At 38.4% G+C, this 19,041-nt stretch overlaps 1 protein-coding gene across 1 annotated transcript; it reads right to left on the reverse strand.

Moving 5' to 3' along the window:
- Positions 1 to 4,939: 4,939 nt before the first annotated feature.
- LOC26525986 (probable serine/threonine-protein kinase clkA) lies at positions 4,940 to 10,554 on the reverse strand. Its single transcript, XM_015159938.2, has 3 exons — positions 10,351 to 10,554; positions 9,846 to 10,289; positions 4,940 to 5,014 (listed from the first exon to the last, which is right to left on the reverse strand). Exons 1-3 carry the CDS (start codon positions 10,549 to 10,551, stop codon positions 4,940 to 4,942), a joined length of 720 nt encoding a protein of 239 aa, XP_015015424.2. The 5' UTR covers positions 10,552 to 10,554.
- Positions 10,555 to 19,041: the final 8,487 nt, after the last annotated feature.

Below are 19,041 nucleotides of genomic sequence, written 5' to 3' on the forward strand. Positions count from 1 at the left end.
CCTGGAGTCCTGGCTTGAGGATTATTTGTGGTACCTTTGGAATGCCAAGCTACATTGCGTATACGCAGCGTGTGACCATGGCGAAATACAATAACTGCGAATTTGATTGCCCCTGCTAATGTGTGCTCGCAATAAACAATCAATTTGTTAGTGAGCCGGCTGGCCATTGCTGCATTTGGTTTATGGTAATTAAATAATAAACAATACGTTACGTGACTACAAATTTATGTGTTTTCCTGTGCCCTGTGCCATGCCAATTAGTTCAATAAAATATTATTAATTGTATTGTGCGAAGGAAGATATTAAAACAAGGCAAAGCCCGTTTTCAGTTCATTTGGGATGAACTTTTCCAACTTAACGCCTCGTTCTAAGCAGAACACAACCTACAAAGTGAGCAACATTCATCTGCATTTTATATTTCGGTTTATATGCCTGCTCGCCCTCTGGTGACAAATAACACTAAATTAAAATTTTATTAGGGTCTTTATTGTGCGTCGCCAACAAAAAAAAACACGGAAGGGAGAACCAGTGGGAAAAAACTGGGAATATGTTTTAAATGTTTCGCAAAAGCAAATTTTTTTTTGTTGTTGTCTGCCGTCTGTGTTTGCCTTTTGGGGCCAACAAACAAATGGCAAAAACACAAGGTATGAAAGAATGAAAGGGAGAATTCCCCAAATTGATTAAAACTTCATAAATTTACATTTTTATCGCCGAAGCAAGCAAATGCCACACAAAAAAAGAAAAAAACACGTAAGAAAAATGGCACTGGGGTCTGAAAATTCAACCCCAAAACCGGAAACAGAAAAAGCTAATTCAACACGTAAGAAAATAAAAAGGAAAATACCCCGATACCAACATGAATATTTACACATGCTCTTCACACGATGGGGGAAAAAAATGTTTGTCACCTGTTTTAGGTCTCTAAGCTGATTTGGATCCGAAAGCCAATGAATATGGGTATACCCGTACCCGTATTCGGAACCAAAAAGAGTCATTTGGGAACCAACTTGGTGCTGGAGTTTTTGGTGGTTGGCCTTCTCCCAAATGGGGGATAAAAGTAAATTCACATCATCACCAAAATTATTAAGCAATCAGCCTCTGTTTTTGGTCTCTGCAACCCCGGTTTTGGGTATGTAAAACCTCGCTTTTCAAGGGGTTTGTTTACCTGGGCAAAATAAAGCATGCTGATTAGGCGAAAGTGATTGAGTGCCACAAGAATTTCAAAATTAGGGTTTTCAAAGCATAATTTAAAAAGGCCCAGTTAAAGTGGCAACATGTGCTAAAATGGTTTTTCGTTTGCTAACTTTAGTTCATTGTTTAAAAGTTTAAAACTTAAGATACAGAGAGGAATCGCTAATAGTTACTAGAACTTTCGACCAAGTATTTAATTCTCATTATTATTAATATCTAATTCTAATAACATAATTGTGATTCGAAAATGTACCTAAAAAGTGGTCAAATTAAGTTTCGCTGGCAAAACTTTCAGGTAAATGCATTTGATGAAATTTTGGCCATGAAGGCAGGGAGCTGACATTTTGGGTGAGCTTAATGAAATTAAAAGACAAAGTCATTAAAAGCCAAGTTGGCATTTTAACTAAGTTGACGGGTCCGAAACTCTAAAAAGCTTTCTTAACTTCTGCAGTAATTAAAGAGTCCGCCCGAACAAAAGGCTTAAAATATAGTTTTAAGCTTATCAAGTTTGTTCGCCGATTAGTGACTTTATTTCAGGTATGGGTGGGGTCGATAAGGACTTAGCCTTAAGGTTGGCGTTTGGAGGTGACAGCAGCGGAGTAGAGTCAACAGCCATTAAGGCTATTCTGCAAAATGCAATTCAAGGAGCACCACACACACACTAACTGACACACACACTCACACTAGCAAACACGCAATCCACACACATTACAAAACATGATGGCAGCAATTACTGTTTTTTGGAAAAGTGCCCAAAGGACATGCTTAGATTGGAATAGGCAAATTCTTGATGCTCTAAAGCAAGTGCAATGGGGCGTTATCAATATGAGTTGAGTCCAAGTAATTGTGACTTTATTGTGTTAAGTGCAATTCTTTTGTACAATTCTTTCGTAAATATTATTTTGGCGTATTTATTTCTTATTATCCATTCATTCCTCTTACGCGCTCGGACTTTGCACTACCTCGGAAGAGTACCCTCTTCAAAAAAGGAAGAGGTGAAAAAAAAAAATGAAATGCAAACAGAATTCGCATAGAGGCAAAGTTTTCCAAGGATAACGAGACACTGCACAGTGTCGCACTGTGAGTACTAACCTCCTCCTAACTACATAGATTTCGGGGGCGAAGGCGGCTGAACAAAAATGCAGCCGATTCCCCGTTCCCTGGCAAAACAATACCAATGCGCAATGACCCAAAACTAAACACCGAAGACACTAAAAAACAAGTGAAAAAAGCAGCGAATCGAGTGAGCGGACGTCGAAAAAACATTACGGCCGTGCTTTTCAGTTTTGTTTTTATGGTTGCAGGGGCATCCGGCAAAAAGGACGGGAATAGAGCCATATGACGACGTTCATTGCCAGCGTTTTGCTGTTGTTCTTCTGCGTCTATCAGGTCGGTTCCGAGTCACCAAAACTCCTTCTAAACTCTTGCAAGACCAAGTCAAAGCCATGGCTCAAAAAAAAAATAATTTTTGTATGGATTGGATTACAGAATTTAAACTATTTGGGGCATTTCCACTATTTGGGGTTTTACTTTACATTCCATTTAGTGATATCAAAACATTTTTTTACTAATTTATTTTAAAATTTTGTAGAAGATTTGATTTTATAAGATTTTTAAATTTCTTAAAACAGTATCGATTAAATTGAATTTCAAAATCGGAACGCCACGCACTGTTTTTGTGAGTATGCATGTGTCTGGCCTGGCATAATCAACAATATTTTGAGTGCTTTTTGTGTGAAGTTTTGTGATTTTTTTCGGATGTTTGCTTTTTGTTTCGCGATTCGTTTTTAGCAGTTTCCCAGCCGCTGCTGATGACTATGTTTTTGTTTCTGTTGCTATTTCTTCCGCCGAAGAGGGTAACTTTTTGGGGCATTGTCTGATGACTGTCAGCTTACTGACGATTTTTTTTTAGGTTTTTATTCAATGAGTTGAGATCGTGTTTTGTTTTTGTTTTTTTAAGTACCCGACGATGGATCTCTGAAGTGGAATGCCGTGTGGCGTTAAATGTAATTGTGTTTTTCATCCGGAAGTTTATTAACTCTTCAAGCCGATCAACTGTCCAAAGTTAATATAAATAATTTAAAAAGATTTGCATTAATTATTATTCGTGGTATTTGACTTTAAGTTATTCGATTTGCAAACTTTTTTGGCTCCTTTATTTCTTAATAGGTTCTCTTCTCAGAATGCCGTGGAAAAAGTTGTGGCCACAGTTTTTCATGCTGGTTCTTGTTATCTTGTTAAAGCAAAACTTTAACTTTGCCAACTTGTCTTTACGTTCACACAGATACTTAATTCTTTATCTGCGTGTGGGTGTGCTTGTGATTGTGGCTGTGGGTGTGGGTGTGAGTGTGGGCGTGGGTGTGGGTGTGCAGCGGTGCAACAACAAATGGCCAGGACTTGGACTTTGGGCTTAGGTCCCTTGTCTGGCACATATCAAATGCAACATTTGCGCACCAATAGCCTGGCAGCTCCTAAGAACGGGTAGAAAAACAACATAAATTTCCACTTAAGTAAGTGTTTAAAAGAAAGATGCAGCCGAGCGAAGACAGCACCAGACCTCTGATAAACGATGTCTGAGAAAATGAAAATGAAAGGGGTGAGGCCAGCAATGAGCTCTTCCATTGTCCGGCATCTCAAAGGCGTCAGCCTCAAAGTATTCCAAAGGTTACATTTAAAAATTATTATTTAAATATTTCAATGTCTTGAAAGTAATGAAAAAATATTAAAAATATTTAAATAATGTAGTTGGCAGCGTGGCATGAATTTTGTATTTTTTTTAATTTAGTAACGCATGTTTTTCTAGTTTAAATTATAATAGAAGTAATGCATTTATTTTAAGTTTGAAATGTAATACTTATCGCACGTAAGGCGCTTCTATTGAAAGTGTAACATATTTATAGGATGGTATATTTATTCAAAGTTCCTCCCTGCAACTGCTGTATTTTCCCAAAGCGTACTTGTCTTTCACTCTGGCTAAGCAAATGTTTCCTGGTGTTTTCCTCCACAGACGATCTGTGTGTAACCAACCATTTAGGTACCACCCGTTCGTCTTCCGTATTCCTCGGTGGAAATATGCAAAAGTGCCAAGGCGCTCAGTTTTGAAAGTTTGACGCCACTTACTGGGTCTGGGGTCCGGTCAGAAATTTGACTTGGCGCTGCAGTTGAAGTTTTGGTTGATGGCTGAACTTCTGCGCTTAGCTGAAAAAACAAATAAAGTATGACTCACTCCCGCATTGGGGTTCCGGAGTTTGAGTTTTATCCCGCTTCTATTCCGTAATGAGAACGATCCAATTGGGAGCGGAGCGGTACCTGAAGTGGGCTTAACTGACCGTCGAAATAACGACATGGACAAATCCGCAAGTAATCCAATGCGAACAGTTCGAACATTTGGCTAAAACGATACGCTAGAAGGGGACAGGGATGCCAGGGGGGCGCCCGCAGGCAACCCAAAATAGCAGAAAAATGTTTTCCACCTCAAACTCAAACCCAGCAGCGGATGGTAGAAGTGAAAAATCAAATGAAAAACTTTCTTGCAGTCAGGTGAAATGGCAGAGCTGCTGCTGCTGCATTTGAACTTTTAGCCTTTTGGTTGTGCGAGTTTGGTTGAGTTTTCTGCTGAAATGGCGGAAAAACCCGGGCAGAAGAAACACAAAAATGGGGTAGAATGGGGAGGAAGATGGCGGCTAGAAGCCAGAAAAGATGGGCGAACATTCCTTGGAGTTGAGTTTTTGGGTTTAGCTTTCCCATCTTAGCCATTCCGGTTGCCGTAAAGCATCGTTCCCCAAAAATTCCATGGCGTATCCACCGGCTCGGGATTCTCCGACTTCGGGGGATTGGAAAGTTGTGGCGTGCAAACACATGCGATAAATGGGCGGCCATTTTAATAGGTTGGGCATCAGAAGAGGCTTCACTGTGAGTGTACTTCCGTTGCAGCAGGCTAAACTTCCGGAGCGATTTTGCCGACAGCCCAAACAAAATGAATGTGCGAGCGTTTACCTGCGAGGCTGCCGAGTCTTGAAGCCATTAAAATGCTTTTAATCAAATTAGTGCAAATATTAGCGTGTACGGTATAGAGTTACGACGTAAACCACAATTGCCTGAATGCCGGCGTTGGAATCAGTTGGAATTTTTCAAGGAAGTTGTTCCAGATTTCTGTTGCCGATTGGCAAAGGAGTACTTCAATTAGTCAAGTGACATTGAATCTGGGAAGAAATTACTCAAAAATGTGTATTCCATTTGACCAGATGGAAGGTACAACAATATTTATAAAAAATCTTTGAAGTTGATTACATTTTTTCAGGAAATAGAGATAATGAAAATAAGATCACTGATAAAGATAGATTTAATTGCAACACTTACAAAAATGAAAAGTTTAGCATGTAGTAAATATGCCTATTCATCTAATCCTACAATAGTTACTATCTAAAAAGAATTGTCAATCTAGGTAGTCAATCTCTAAATTATTAAGTGAGGATTAACTAAGATGCGAATGTTTACTTAGCTTCAAATTTAATCGTTGTCCTGCTAAATGTCCTGTGCTGTTATTGCTCCAACATTGGGCACATCGTTACATTTCCCAGTATTTTCCATCCTTAGGACAATTTCCCAGTGATTCGGGACATATTTGTTTTTGAATTCGAATTAGCCTTAAAAGCTCAGATTCTCTCTGTTTCGGCTGTGCTCCCTTTGACGAACCGCTGCTCTCTTAGAAGCACTTTTCCCACTGACCTACAACGGCTGTTCTGGTAACAGGCCATGCCCAAGTCCTGGGCCCAAAGACCGATTCTCGATTCCCAATTCCCGATTCCAAGTCGCGTCTGGGCTCGAGTCGAGTTACATAGTTCAGAAAATGTTGTGATAGGTTGTGGGCTGCTTTTGGCCCTCTGAACACGCAGCATCACTTTGGGCCAAGTAGATACGAACACGACCAAGTGGGTCGTGGCTCAGTCTGTTCGCAATGAGTTGGCTCAAAGTGATGACCGAAATTCGATGGAAAGTGCGACTATCAAGCAGTTTTCCATGAAAGTTGTTTTGGGCACTATGTGTTTTAGTTCCAACTTTAATTGAAATTAAAGCAGTTGGGGAATTCAATTAAAAATGTGTAATAACAATAATAATTCATGCATATTGAATGACTAAAAGCATATAAATACGCATTTTCCGTTACTCAAATACTTTGTTTATGTTTATTTTCTATATTATTTATTCGTATTCCGCGGTTTAATACTACAATTCACACTACTATAAATAACCACAATCCATTCAGGGACATTTGCTATATGAGTACATGAATAATTGGCACCCTGCTCGAGTCCTACCTCAAAATAAGTTTTGTTTGAAAACCCAGCGTGGATATAAAATAATTCAAGCGACTGGGGGAGAAGTGGAAAGCTCATTAAACACTTGCCAAATCACACTTATGCCCCATTAGAGCACAAAATAAGCGAAAAATGGTAGAAAAGGCTAAAAAGTAGGGGTGGTAGTGCCCATCGGGAGACCCACAATCCCAATCCCAATCTCTGTCCCCGATCCCAGGACGACCAGACTAGACCCGAACTTTGAACCCAACAAATAACCTGCGGCGCGGCAGCTCTGCCAGATGGAAATGAGGCGAACGATGGACAGCATGGGTTTAATGCCAAAGCTGACAAAACTAACTCGGCTACTTTAACCCCTGCTGACCAATAAAGCCGCTTGTGTGATGTACGGTACAACAATGAATTTTAGCCAGCAACACATGTTCAAACCGAAGCAGTGGAACACCGAAGCCGGGAGTGGTTGGATCCCAAATAAAATTAAGCACATTAAAAAATGCTTCGCAAATTTACAAATCTCTGGGAGAGATAAAACGCTCGATTAACGAGGGGAATACACGGAATTCAGGGAATATATACACCAAAAAAGGTTAACGAGAGCAGAATTTGTTGTGAAAAATTAGGTGGTACGCAAGGGTTTATGCCCTGCTTCCAATCTCATTTTCATATGCACATATTAGATAAGCCCCACACTCATGCTTCCAGTTAAAATGCGCTGTTACAATCTCATTACCTTCCAAACTTTAGTTTCAGTTCCCGTCACATTCCTAATAGTTTTGACCTCAACAACCACACAAGCATCGCACTCGCTTTTGCATAAAAATACGTGTATACATCGGTGTGCAAAACAGAAACTCAATTAAGGACCTTATTAACTCGTGCTTTTTCTGGCCAGCTGCAAATGGGCTTTGAGTAATGAAGGTGAACTTTCAGACAGCAAAATAAGTATAACTTGCAAGCAATATTTAATTGAAATACTTTATTATTTTTAGTTATGCAAAACAGAAAAATAATTCAAATATTTTATAAGTTTCGCTACGAGGAATTAAAGGCTGCATTTCATAAACTGTTCAAACTTTAAACATTTAATTACGAAATCTTTTGATGCTATTTAACATTTAAGTAAAGACTTAAGACTAAGTAAGACTATTTAATGGACATGCTTTGGTTATTAGGAATGGGATAGGTTAATAATGTATGACCTAAATTTTAAGGTATAGTGTCAATAAGAAAAATAAATTGCGCTGCAAGGGGAGCCCAAAACAGGCAGTCTCTCAAAATCCCAGTAGAAGTGAAATCAGTTACTGCGCACCGGAAAAGCTGGGAAAAGCGGGAAAACGGCATTGCCTACCGGGGAGCCCTTCATCTCAGCCTGTGTACACAAATTATGCGTAATAATTTTATTTGCATGTTTTATTTAATTTTTCATGCCACTCTGATTACGAAATTGAATTGGCAGCTTAGTTTTATGTGCTCAGCTACTTGAACAGAGGAATGATTTCAATGGCCAGGTGGGCGAATCCCAGCCCCCGTTGTCATACAATTAGCAAGGTCGGATGGATATAGCCAAACAACACCCACACACCAGCCAAACAACCAAGCACCCAAAACACCCACCCACCATCCAACCAAAGCGGCTACAACCGAATTCCAGCAACTTTCTAATGATGTTCGTCCGAAATTTCGCTCTGGTCTCATCTTCAGTTTCATTTGCTTTGACGTCGACATCGTTTTATTTTACTGATTTTCTTTGTTGCTGTTGCTGTTGCTGTTGCTGCTGATTTTGTTGTTTCTTGCCTTTCTTCAGTCACCCGAAATTTAATGCTGAATCATTACCAAGGAGAAAATGTGGGCCGAGATGGAGAAAGCGTCCCCCAGTTCTCCTCCTGCCTGGCAACTTAAATGCGCTTAAAATTAAATCTGATTTCATGAATATTGATTGATTGCTTTTACCTTGAATGAAAATCCGCTTCCGTGCTACTTTTTCTTGGTGGTTTTCTCCTTGTTGCCTCCTCGTACCTGGCCGCACATCCTGTTTTCCCGGTCCCTCTATCTCGGCATTGTTTGGCCTGAATTTTCCACACCCACTTGGTTTCCTTTTTGGGTAAGTTAAATTAATGAGCTTGAGTTGCCGCCTCACGGCAGCTTTCTTTTTCTTTTCGACCAAATTTTTGTAAAATATTTTGACCAGAAATAAGTTGATTTAATTGAGTGTAAGGATTGCATCTTAATTTGGAAATATTTGCAATATAAAAATATATTTTTTACAGAGATACCAGAGATTTTTTACCATATGCAACCAGCACACGTTTTTGATCCCTTTTAAGTAGGAATAAGTTATTTTCAAGTACTAAAAATTCAAATTTAAATTAAGATTAGCTAATGCATTTAGATTACAGGCATTTCAAGGGATTTTGTCTGCCGATTTCCGCAATCAGCCGCAGACAGTCAAAAAAATTGATAAAGAGAAACTGGTAACACAAATAAGCAGGCAACAGAACAACAAGGAAAACGAATTTCCTGTTGAAAAACAATAATAAATAACAAAGGAAGGACACACCACAAACAGACTGAGAAACACATGCAAACAAGCTTAGAATAAGACTGGGAAATACGCAGAGAAGAAATGGCAAATTCTCGTTGAAGGGAAACAGCTGGAAAACGCACTCGGAACGTCCTTCTATTTTGTTTCCCTGTTTTCCTTTTTTCCTTATATTAAAATTTCTTTTGCTTTCAGCAGCTGGCATAGGTTCGATGGATGAGAAGGATGGGGTACAAAATATTTTACTTGTCTGTGGAAATCAAAACTCGGTTTTTATTTTCTCATAGATTTTTGTCTTTTATTTTTGTCATGCCTCGATTTTCTTTTCGGCTGTTCTTGAGGCGATTGGGCGAGTGTGTTTGTTGCTGTCAGTTTCAGTTCCGCTTTTGGTGGATGCCAACTTTTGACTTCCTGTCAATGGTGACATCTGCAGCGGTCTAGCTGACCTTTCTCTCCATCGCTTTTCCCCAATTTCCAGACTGGTTTCACACCGCACTTCTCCTTTCCTCAATCGAGTAAAGGGTTCGCCATTTTTTTTAGCGTTTCTCAATGTCTTTTAACCAAACTAACCAAAAAATAAATGTAATTTGTATATGTTTGTTCAAAATTCTTAGTTGCGGCTTTGTTTATTTTTAATTAGGGATTAATCTATTAATTGCGATATTTTTCCTGCATGCAATTTAAAATTCGCTACTACTACTACTATCATCATTACCATTTATATAAATAAATAGTACGGGTTGAGTATTTGTCTTTTTAGTTTTATCCTTAGATGGGCTTCCTAAATTTGTTTTTACCGAATTATTGTTAAGATTATTATGAGCATGAATTTGATAATTAATATGCTGTTGAAGATTTTTTTTAGTATTATCCGCATATCGGTTTCCTAAGTTGGTTTTTCCCGAACTATTGTTAAGGATATTATGAGCATGTTTATTTGTATAGCGTGTATAAGACTTTCTGTCCGAACCGCTGGGTGCCGGATTGAATGGCTTACTATCTATCGAATGACTTTGACTATTTATTGTGGAAGTTTGACCTGCCCCAATATTCGAATTTTGATTGTTCGTCATAGAGAATCCACCCTGTTTTTTTGGCACCAAGGTATTGCCACCCGCGTTACCAGTTGGCTGACTGTTTGTGGCAGTATTTTTTACACCTGCATTGCTGGATGGCTCGTTGATTTGTTCATATGGACTGGCCTCAAACTCTCCTGCATTGTATCGCATTCCATAAATTACCTGAAAACAACGTGTTTTTGCAATGAGGTGTCACTCCAAAGAAAATAATGTTTGGTCTCACCCTATTTTGGTCACAACAAGACTCAAGCCGGTGGCAATGCCAGTTGAATTGGGCAGCGGGATTTCTTGGCAAGCTGCGACCATCGCTACAAAATTGCGTAGGCACGCACGCATATATCTTGTTTGGTCCACAATATATTCCAGCCTGGGCGGTACTAAATAGAAGAAAGCTCATTAGGACTACTCCCCATTGCACTGACATTGTATACCGAGAACTCATAACTGAGATCGCACTCGAGCAAAGATTGGCATTTATACCGCTCAATGAGTTATCTTTTCTTGGAAGTGATTGCTACGGTTCTTATCGGCTTTTGGTTATTCAGAGCTTGCGTGCAATATCAATACAAAATGTTTGTATTTTCCCTATCAAAAGGCAAGTCATTTTCCCTTGATCTGAGCACCCGGAGCTAACATATTTCATTTTAATACGCTCTATACAAATTGTTTATCTTCTAAATCAAGCCCTGAAATGCAGTTACGTAAATTGAATATGCAGTATCGGAAGGAGATTCATCTTTTCGTAACTTGGAAACTAAGCTAATGCGGGTTACCAAAAAGTAGAGCAGTAAAGGGCATCCAGGCTCTGCTTTGCACTTTTGCGACCCACAAATCCATCTTCTAAGGCACCTTCGTTAACCTAGATTGTATGGCAACAGCATTTCCATGGAGAGCGCGTTAACAGCGAGAGTTTGAAGTGTGTGGGTTAGTTAGAGCGGGAATGGAATCCTGAATAGAAACCCAAGGAAATATAATGCACACTGGCCGCAAAAGTGCTGGATACTCTTTCTGTGCTCTTGACTGTAGCAACAATGCGATGCGGATGGTTAGAAAGCACCAGGAAACGGCAAGAACGATTCCACAATCGAATTGAACAAGGTCTAACAATAGTAACTAAAAGGACGTTAGTGGCTTAGAAAATTTTGGTTAGTATTAAAGACCGTTTTAAGTTATTTAAGTAAATTACACTGTGAGTCGCCGACAAATGGAAGAAGTATTTGCCGCATAACTAATACACAAAATCATAAATCAGTGTAGAAATCATATGTATGAGTTCAGCAAACTCCGTGTACTCACAACAAAAATATGATGTAGAAATACAGACATGAAGTGCAGCCAGAATGGGGATTCACGAAGGCGCAGTATACGTTAGGACACTCAGAATATGTGTTCAAGTTTTGTGAGATTTTTTTTGATTTTTTCTTACTCTGCTGGGCAAAAATACAATTTCCGTATAAGTTGAAAAACAAACAAGTTTCTTTCGTCTGCCAATTTTTAACGTTCTGCCAGACTTAACCCGAAAAAAGAGACTCTTTCTGTCTTGCTCGTCCTTTCTCGATGAAGCAAAAGTAAATTTCCACTTGCAGTCAATAATCAACTAAGCATAAAATAGTATTTGAACTATTGATGCAGCAAAAATGTGCTGCTTCCCTTCCCCGACTTATAGCAGAAATATGGCAAAAACAAATCTGGGAATCCGCTTTAACTTGAGCATGGACTCTGCCAAAGTTTGTGGAATTCAAAACTTTGTATTTTATATACAGCCGGTAATGCGTATACTTGATATTCTGCACATGCTCTCACTCAATTGAAGTTCAATTATTTTCTTGGCAAATTTCTATTTGTTACGCACAGGTGTAGCTAAAAATAATTGGAAAGGCCGAATGCCAAAATTATTCGGGTTAAAAAAAGTGGTAAGTGGTCGAAGGGAATGGAAAAAGGGACAGCGGTGACCTGTAGGCAAAAGATTTCTAGCTAATTTGCGGCAATAACATCAAAGCTGCTTTTTGGCCTTTTCAGTTTCCCTTTTTTCATCCCTTTCCCAATTGGCCTTGTACGCCTTTTTTTTTTTGGTCATAGGACATTTGGTTGATGGTGTGGTGCGCACAACGGACGGTTAAATGTTGCGTTAAATATTTGTAAGGGCTTTTGGGACGAGACAGCTTTAAAATGTCCGAATTTAAGAAGGTTCATGAGGCAAATAAACCAAATATAAATCATTTTCCTTATTCGAGGTCATCTGCGTTCATACAAATAGGCATACAACAAAAATAAATAATAATAGCTTTATTAAGCAAATAATATGACAACTATAAATGTACTAATGGTCATCTTGGATTTCACAGTCTACTACAACTGATCCGAAAATGTTGCAAAAAACTATAATAAAATTATGAACAGTTTGGTATAAAGATTTATATATTTTTTTCTATTTTATCTTATGAGCTGTTTCGCTTCTCCATCGTCATTCCATTTTGCCTAGCTCCCATATTTTTAATTCTTTTGCCTTTTTACTGCCGCTCGTCTGTAAAGTTATAACCTTGGTTTTTTCTTATCTGATTGTCTTCTACTGCAATTATATGTTTACAACTTCTGCTGGCTTTTTGGGGTCTCAGCTTCAAACATTTAATAAAAAAGTATCTTCATCTTGGGACGTTCCTTGCTTTCTTTTGTATGAAATATATTTATAACCAATTTATTAATTTTGGTCTCAGTAGTTGAACATGGCTTGACACTGGCGTTCCTTTAATAAATGTATTTACTTAGGACAAACCTGAAGCTGGAAGAATTTCCTAAATATATTAACAGTATAGCTCATTGAGTAAATGAAAAATATACAGGCTCGAAATATGCAAACCGAGATAGGCGGAAAAAAGGCAAAGGATCATTGGGCACAGGCAAACAGCATACCGAATGGCACACAAAACCCAAATCCAAAATGCAATGAAATGTAATGGAAATGAAAAAAAAAAACAGAAAAACTATTTGCGATGGGTACATGTGCACATATGAAGTTGTATAAATCCATGGCTATGTCCTATCGAACTCTATACGATAATTCATTAGTGGCTTCAACGGACCGTAAAATTGAATTATGCTTTTGTTGATGATTTCATTTCGTTTTAGCCGTTTCACAATTTTCATTTACCGATTTTCATTTCGGGGCTCAACGAACAGTTACGTATAATTAGAAATTCGCTTTTTCGCTCTACTTTACAAAAATATTTTCTTTAGCCATGGAATAAATGATACTTACTTGTTATCTTACATGCAATTTGTAATTTGCCAGATAATTAAATTTACATCAAAAATATTTGTGTAAATTTATTGTTTCAGGTATATTTAGTTCCCTTGCAAGAGATTATATTACACTGTGGCTCCGAACCTTGGACTCCTAAGACTATAAATCTAGCTAAACACATTACTCACCAATTGGGCGACCGCCAACCAACAAATAACGGCGTAGACAGAGTATTTATAACAACTGCGGCTAATGACACCCCAGAGAGAGGAAGATATCTACCCTATTCCCAACGAATCCTATGGTAAGGTTCCTTTATTCCACTCCAGTTGTGCCCATGAAAACATTTTTGTTTACCTATCTGCCGATGGCAACAGGAAGCCAAGCAGTGCAGCCTCAGAAGTGCGCCAAAGTAGCCGGTCGACTCCACTGGCCTCGATTCAATTGGGTTCCGGTCAGCGGCAGATACGGATACAGCTACAGATACAGATACAGATACAGATGCGGACACAGAGCCAAGGCTAAAGCCAGATCCCGGGCGAAACTCGTTTGCAACAGGAGCGATTTAGGGGATTTTCACGTTAAGCGTTGGCTGTCAGCGATTGGCAAGCGGCTTACAGGTGGTCCGCCACGCCCTTGGTTGGATTCAGTTTTGTTCTGGACCATTTTCTAGGTTCTCGGCCTGGTTTATGGGCTTAGGCAGGAAGTGACCTTAGCCAAATGAATGCTGCACGAGAACGGAATATCAGCGCAATATAAATTCATTTTATTTATATACAGGTTGCAATATGTACTTTTACATTTTACGCAAAGGTCAATTAATGCTAAGTAGGCATTTAATTCACTAATATATTAGCTATTGTTTTTGACAGTCCACTATTTTCTTTTTCCACAAAACCCAGCTAAAATAATTCTATGGGCTTATCAGCGCAAAATCATCTCCGTATGGGTTTATTCGAAATATTGAATACAGCCGCCTCGAGGGTGCAAAATGTCAATCAATTCTGTCGTTAAAAATGAACAGGCCGGAATGGGAGAAAAATGATATACAATCTATTATATACTGCGCCGCCGAGTCGAACAAAATGCCAACTGACCTTCAGTCAAGAGTTAACCCTTTCGCACATTTGCATATAAAGAGGGGCCCGTGGAATGGGAGCAGGCTGTTAAAAGACGCTTTATGTTGTCAAGAAAATTGGAGAAGGAGGATACTTTATCCCGATTGTCATCTGGTGGCCATTGACTTGGGTGAGGTGGGTGTTTGCATATGGGGACTACACACATTTATCAAGCATTATCTGTTTTTCACCCGCCTCCTTTTTATTTTCCTTATTTATATTTATTTTTTTTATTCTTTTTAGGCTGCCGAAGAGATAACAGCTGCACTCAATTTGCATAACACACGCTTTGGCTGGAAAAAGTGTGAAAGCGAAAATGTTCAAGTTTATACAGTCGAATGTGCGGGGAATTTTGTGCAAGGACATACAAAGTAATATAAATTATGAAACTTTTTAAAATCAGTTTGTAAAGTTGACGCAGGTTGTCGGAGAATCAGATATTTATTTTTTGTCGAAGTCTGCCGTTGTCAACATATTGAAATATTGATAAGAATTAAATGTGATGAAGGTTACTTATATGAAGTTTCTGAAATGCTCATATCTGGAAAAGTGAAGAGGTGAAAAGTTGTTGATGGAAAATGAAGACTATTATGTTTCCATTTTAATGGAAAGACTTGTGTTCTGAGTTTCAGTATATTATCCTATACCCGTGTGTTGAGAAGTATTTAAAAAAGTGTTATTGCTTTAAGTTGTTCTAAATTTGTGTTCAAAAATACTGTATAATTATTTAAGGTAGAGTATACTACGAGTTCCTTTGATCAATTTTGGGTACTAAGTTCCCGTTTCCCCTATGACTATTTAAGTGTGTCTTACACCAGTTTTAGCGGTATTCGTGAGAGTTTCTTGTTGACATGAAAGTTTCGCATTTCGGGATTTAAAGGCTCCCCTAGTTTTATTTTTCTTTTCACCATGCTGCTGTTTGTTGTGGACTTATATACCACGAATTTGTTGCGGCTACAAATTACAAATTGATTATACGTTCAACAAATGTGTTAATGTGGCATTGTTGGCCAACTTTTCTGACCATGCAGGCAAAGGACATGGCGGGACGAAGGATGGAACTCTCCACTGACCACAATATATTAGAACAGATCTGGAAAGCTGGCGCACAAACACACCAGAGAGTGATGTGTATTTCTGCAGGAGGGAAAAGTTTTTTCGGGTTTGGCCAGTTGCAAGTTTTTCAAAACACTGGAAACTCAAATACATGGTTACACAACAGCGCACACATAGATAACTCGCTGACAAGCGCCAAACTTTTACTCAACTCTCACAATTTATTATAACCAAAGCCGAAGGTCAAAGCTGTGAGAGTTGAAGCTGCCTTTTAAGATTTTTCGATTGTTCGAGCTCGGGTTCAAATTATACACTCGATTGTATTTGCAAAATTTGTTCCGTTTTGTATTTATAAATATTAAGTGCGCCCTTCATTACTATATTTATTTTTCGATGAGTTAAGTGCTTCTGCACACATTAAAGTATTCTTTTAGCTATGTTTGTAACATTGAATGAAAAGCTTGCCATATCATCTTATTGTCGTTTATTATAGTAAACTGTTCCAGGACCTGAATAATCATAACAATCATAATTGTCTAAAAAATTGTAATCCTTATTATTTAAGTGCGAATGGAAATGGTGTCAAATCCCAGTTAAATTGCTATCACCCGCAGACTTGGTAATTATTTAAAGGTACCTACGTACTTCTAAGACTCCTAACCGCCTGCTATTGTCTCTGCCCAATCGCAAAGTTCAACCGCACGAACAACAAGGTCACACTTTGGATGCTAAGGCTATCAAAGCCAACTAAATCAAGGCAACACCTCATTGAGCTTAACCACCATGACCTTGCCACTGGGCAATGTAGCACGAACCATTAACGCAACGCATTTGGTTCTGGTGATTCTGGGCCCGGAGATGGGTGGCCATTTAAAAATTTAATATGTAACGGGCCGATTGCTTTGGCATTAAACAGAAGGAAGAAGACTCTTCAAATAAGCTTGGCACACAAGAAATAAAAACCCTAACGAGCATACAAAGCATAAACATGAGAGCAGCCAAAATGTAGCAGCTGAAAAATGTAAAAAAGCCTCTTGTCTTGGCTTTCTGATCCTTAAGTACCCTCTACTAATGCGTTGAAATTAGCTCAATAAGAAAAAAAAGCATTTGTATAATTTAAAAGCTTAAGCACATTATCGAGGTGACATTTTTAAAACTAAACATTGTAAATATATTTTTATTTGAAGCAAAAGATTCCCTGACAAACCGAGAATATACCCTGGTACTGTAATATTGCACAGTACATAAAGTGGGACTCTTGAAAAAATGTGAAAAAGTGCACCAGCTTTGGCTTGCAGTTTACTTGACTCAAGCAAGTCAAGTTGATGGCGACACTACGTCCCTGCTGCAGGAATTTATTTCGCCTTACTTATTTTCCAACCAAAAATGCAGACGCCAAAAGTCGTCGGCAGTCTGCGTCCTGCCGCCCAACTCTATGATGGATGCTTGGCATTTCGGGTTTTGTCAGTGTCTTTGGGATCAGCTTCAAAATGGTTCCCGAACAAGGAGGACGACAAATAAGCCGGGCAGCATTTTAACAAATTAGTTTTCCCAGATAAGCCGGAAAACTGTCGAGGCAACTTTTCTCGCAGCCCAAATTGATCTGCAGCTTTGGTGAGCATTTCTTTTCGCCTATGGCATACACAACTCAATGCGTTTGACTAGCAGCAGCTAGTTTGCTCAATAATAACCTTAAATATTTCTTTGGGTTTCGAAATTCTAGTTTATTGCTTGAAATAATGTTATCAACTCTGCGTCATCGATTTTAGATTTGCTTGCCATTTCAAAACAGCTTTAAGTGTCCAATTTACCAAAATTATATTTCCGTTGCTCATTTCATTATCTTGTTCAGCTTGTGTGGTTCGACCTCATGAAAATATTTGCTATTATATATGCGAAAGCAATGTGAGGCAAACAGCTTTCAATAAAAATGTTCATGTTTATTAAAAACAGCAGCCTGTATTTAAATAAATACATACGCCGATCAATGGTCAAGTAAGTATTCCACCACCCCGATGTTCTACAGAATGCTCTCCACCCCTTTTTACATTGTTTTTTACGCGGCATCGGAGGAATGGAAAAAAAGTGACACTCAACTTTGCCATGTGAAGCAAATAAATCATCGTAAGTTTTCCGCTGGTGTAAAGGGCGTAGTACCCCTCTCCGCAGGTCGGCTCTCGAGTTAATTCAATTTAAAGGAAAAGAAAAACTTTATCGTGCAGTTTCATTCTCCTTTTGTAAGATGTTTTTCTTTTACTTTTTTACTGTAAAGGTTTCGCTTTGTCGCTTCATTTTGCGCAAAGTTTGCAGTTCCTCAAAAGTTGACACGTCATCAACACAAAGAACTTGTTGTCCCACCCACAGTCACTGTTCCCATTCCTAGAGAGCATCTTTTTTCCAAAAGCTACCGCAAAATGTCCTATTGAAAATTAGGCACAAGACAATCAGTCATATGGTAAAAATAGGGAAATAGGACGTTGGAAATAGGAGAAACTTTACCTAAAGCATGAGATATATACTTAAAGGTTTTTGAAAAATTAATATTTTTAATATAATACAATATATTCCGGCTCTGTTCCAGTTATTCTTTCGATTTTATAATCACACGTTTTTATTATTTTACAGTCTCGACTACAAGATACCCGACGTTAAGCAGCAGCAGTAATTTAAATATCTTATATATATACGTGTATATATACACATCCTACAAAACCTAATCTGTTTGCTATTGGTTTTATAAAAGGTACAATATACCCTATCTATTCAAAGGACAATGTACAAGGACAAATGCTGTGTGTTAAACTTGAGCTTGAAGTTAGTGCTTCTTCTTTATGACTTTGCTCCCCAAAAAGCTGTGAAGTACTATTATAAACCCACAATCCAGCAATTTTCTGTGGCACTTTGGAGCTTTTTGTTTTGATTTGTTTGGCATGCATGCCACCCAATAACCCGCACATCACTCCCGATTGATGCGAAAGTTATATGAAAAGTTTTGATTTGTTTTAGTGAATTTATTTCAGAATGGAAATTCCTTCCTGCCCTCGTTCTGCACCACTGTGCTCGAAAAGCCGGAAAACGAACTCCTCAAATTAACTGAAATTCGAATCTAGTTCGAATTTTTTTTATTTGTGTCAATTTATTGTTCTCACAGTTTTCATTCTACAGTTTATTGTTTTGTGTTATGTTCCGTATTTCTTTTGCCCCCTTTTTGTTCAACGAAATGCGCTTAAAGCTTTTCCATTTAGCTTGCTCTATTCCTGGATTTTCCGTTTCTATCTCCTCCAATTTCACTCACAAGTTTTCCGTTATAAACTTGAGTTATAATTGAAAATATTGCTATGAGTGTCTGGCCTTACCCGGATTTCCCATTCCTCCACGTCACGTCTTTATATAACACTTTTGTTGATTTTACTGGGGTTCTGCCTTACTTGCGGAGCAGCTGTGTTTTGGTTTTAATTAAATTTTCCTGTCCACAAAAGTTTAAATAGGTAACATGTTG

Source organism: Drosophila erecta, unplaced genomic scaffold (genome assembly GCF_003286155.1).
Source record: "Drosophila erecta strain 14021-0224.00,06,07 unplaced genomic scaffold, DereRS2 tig00000055-arrow-pilon, whole genome shotgun sequence".
NCBI classification, from domain to species: Eukaryota; Metazoa; Arthropoda; class Insecta; order Diptera; family Drosophilidae; genus Drosophila; species Drosophila erecta.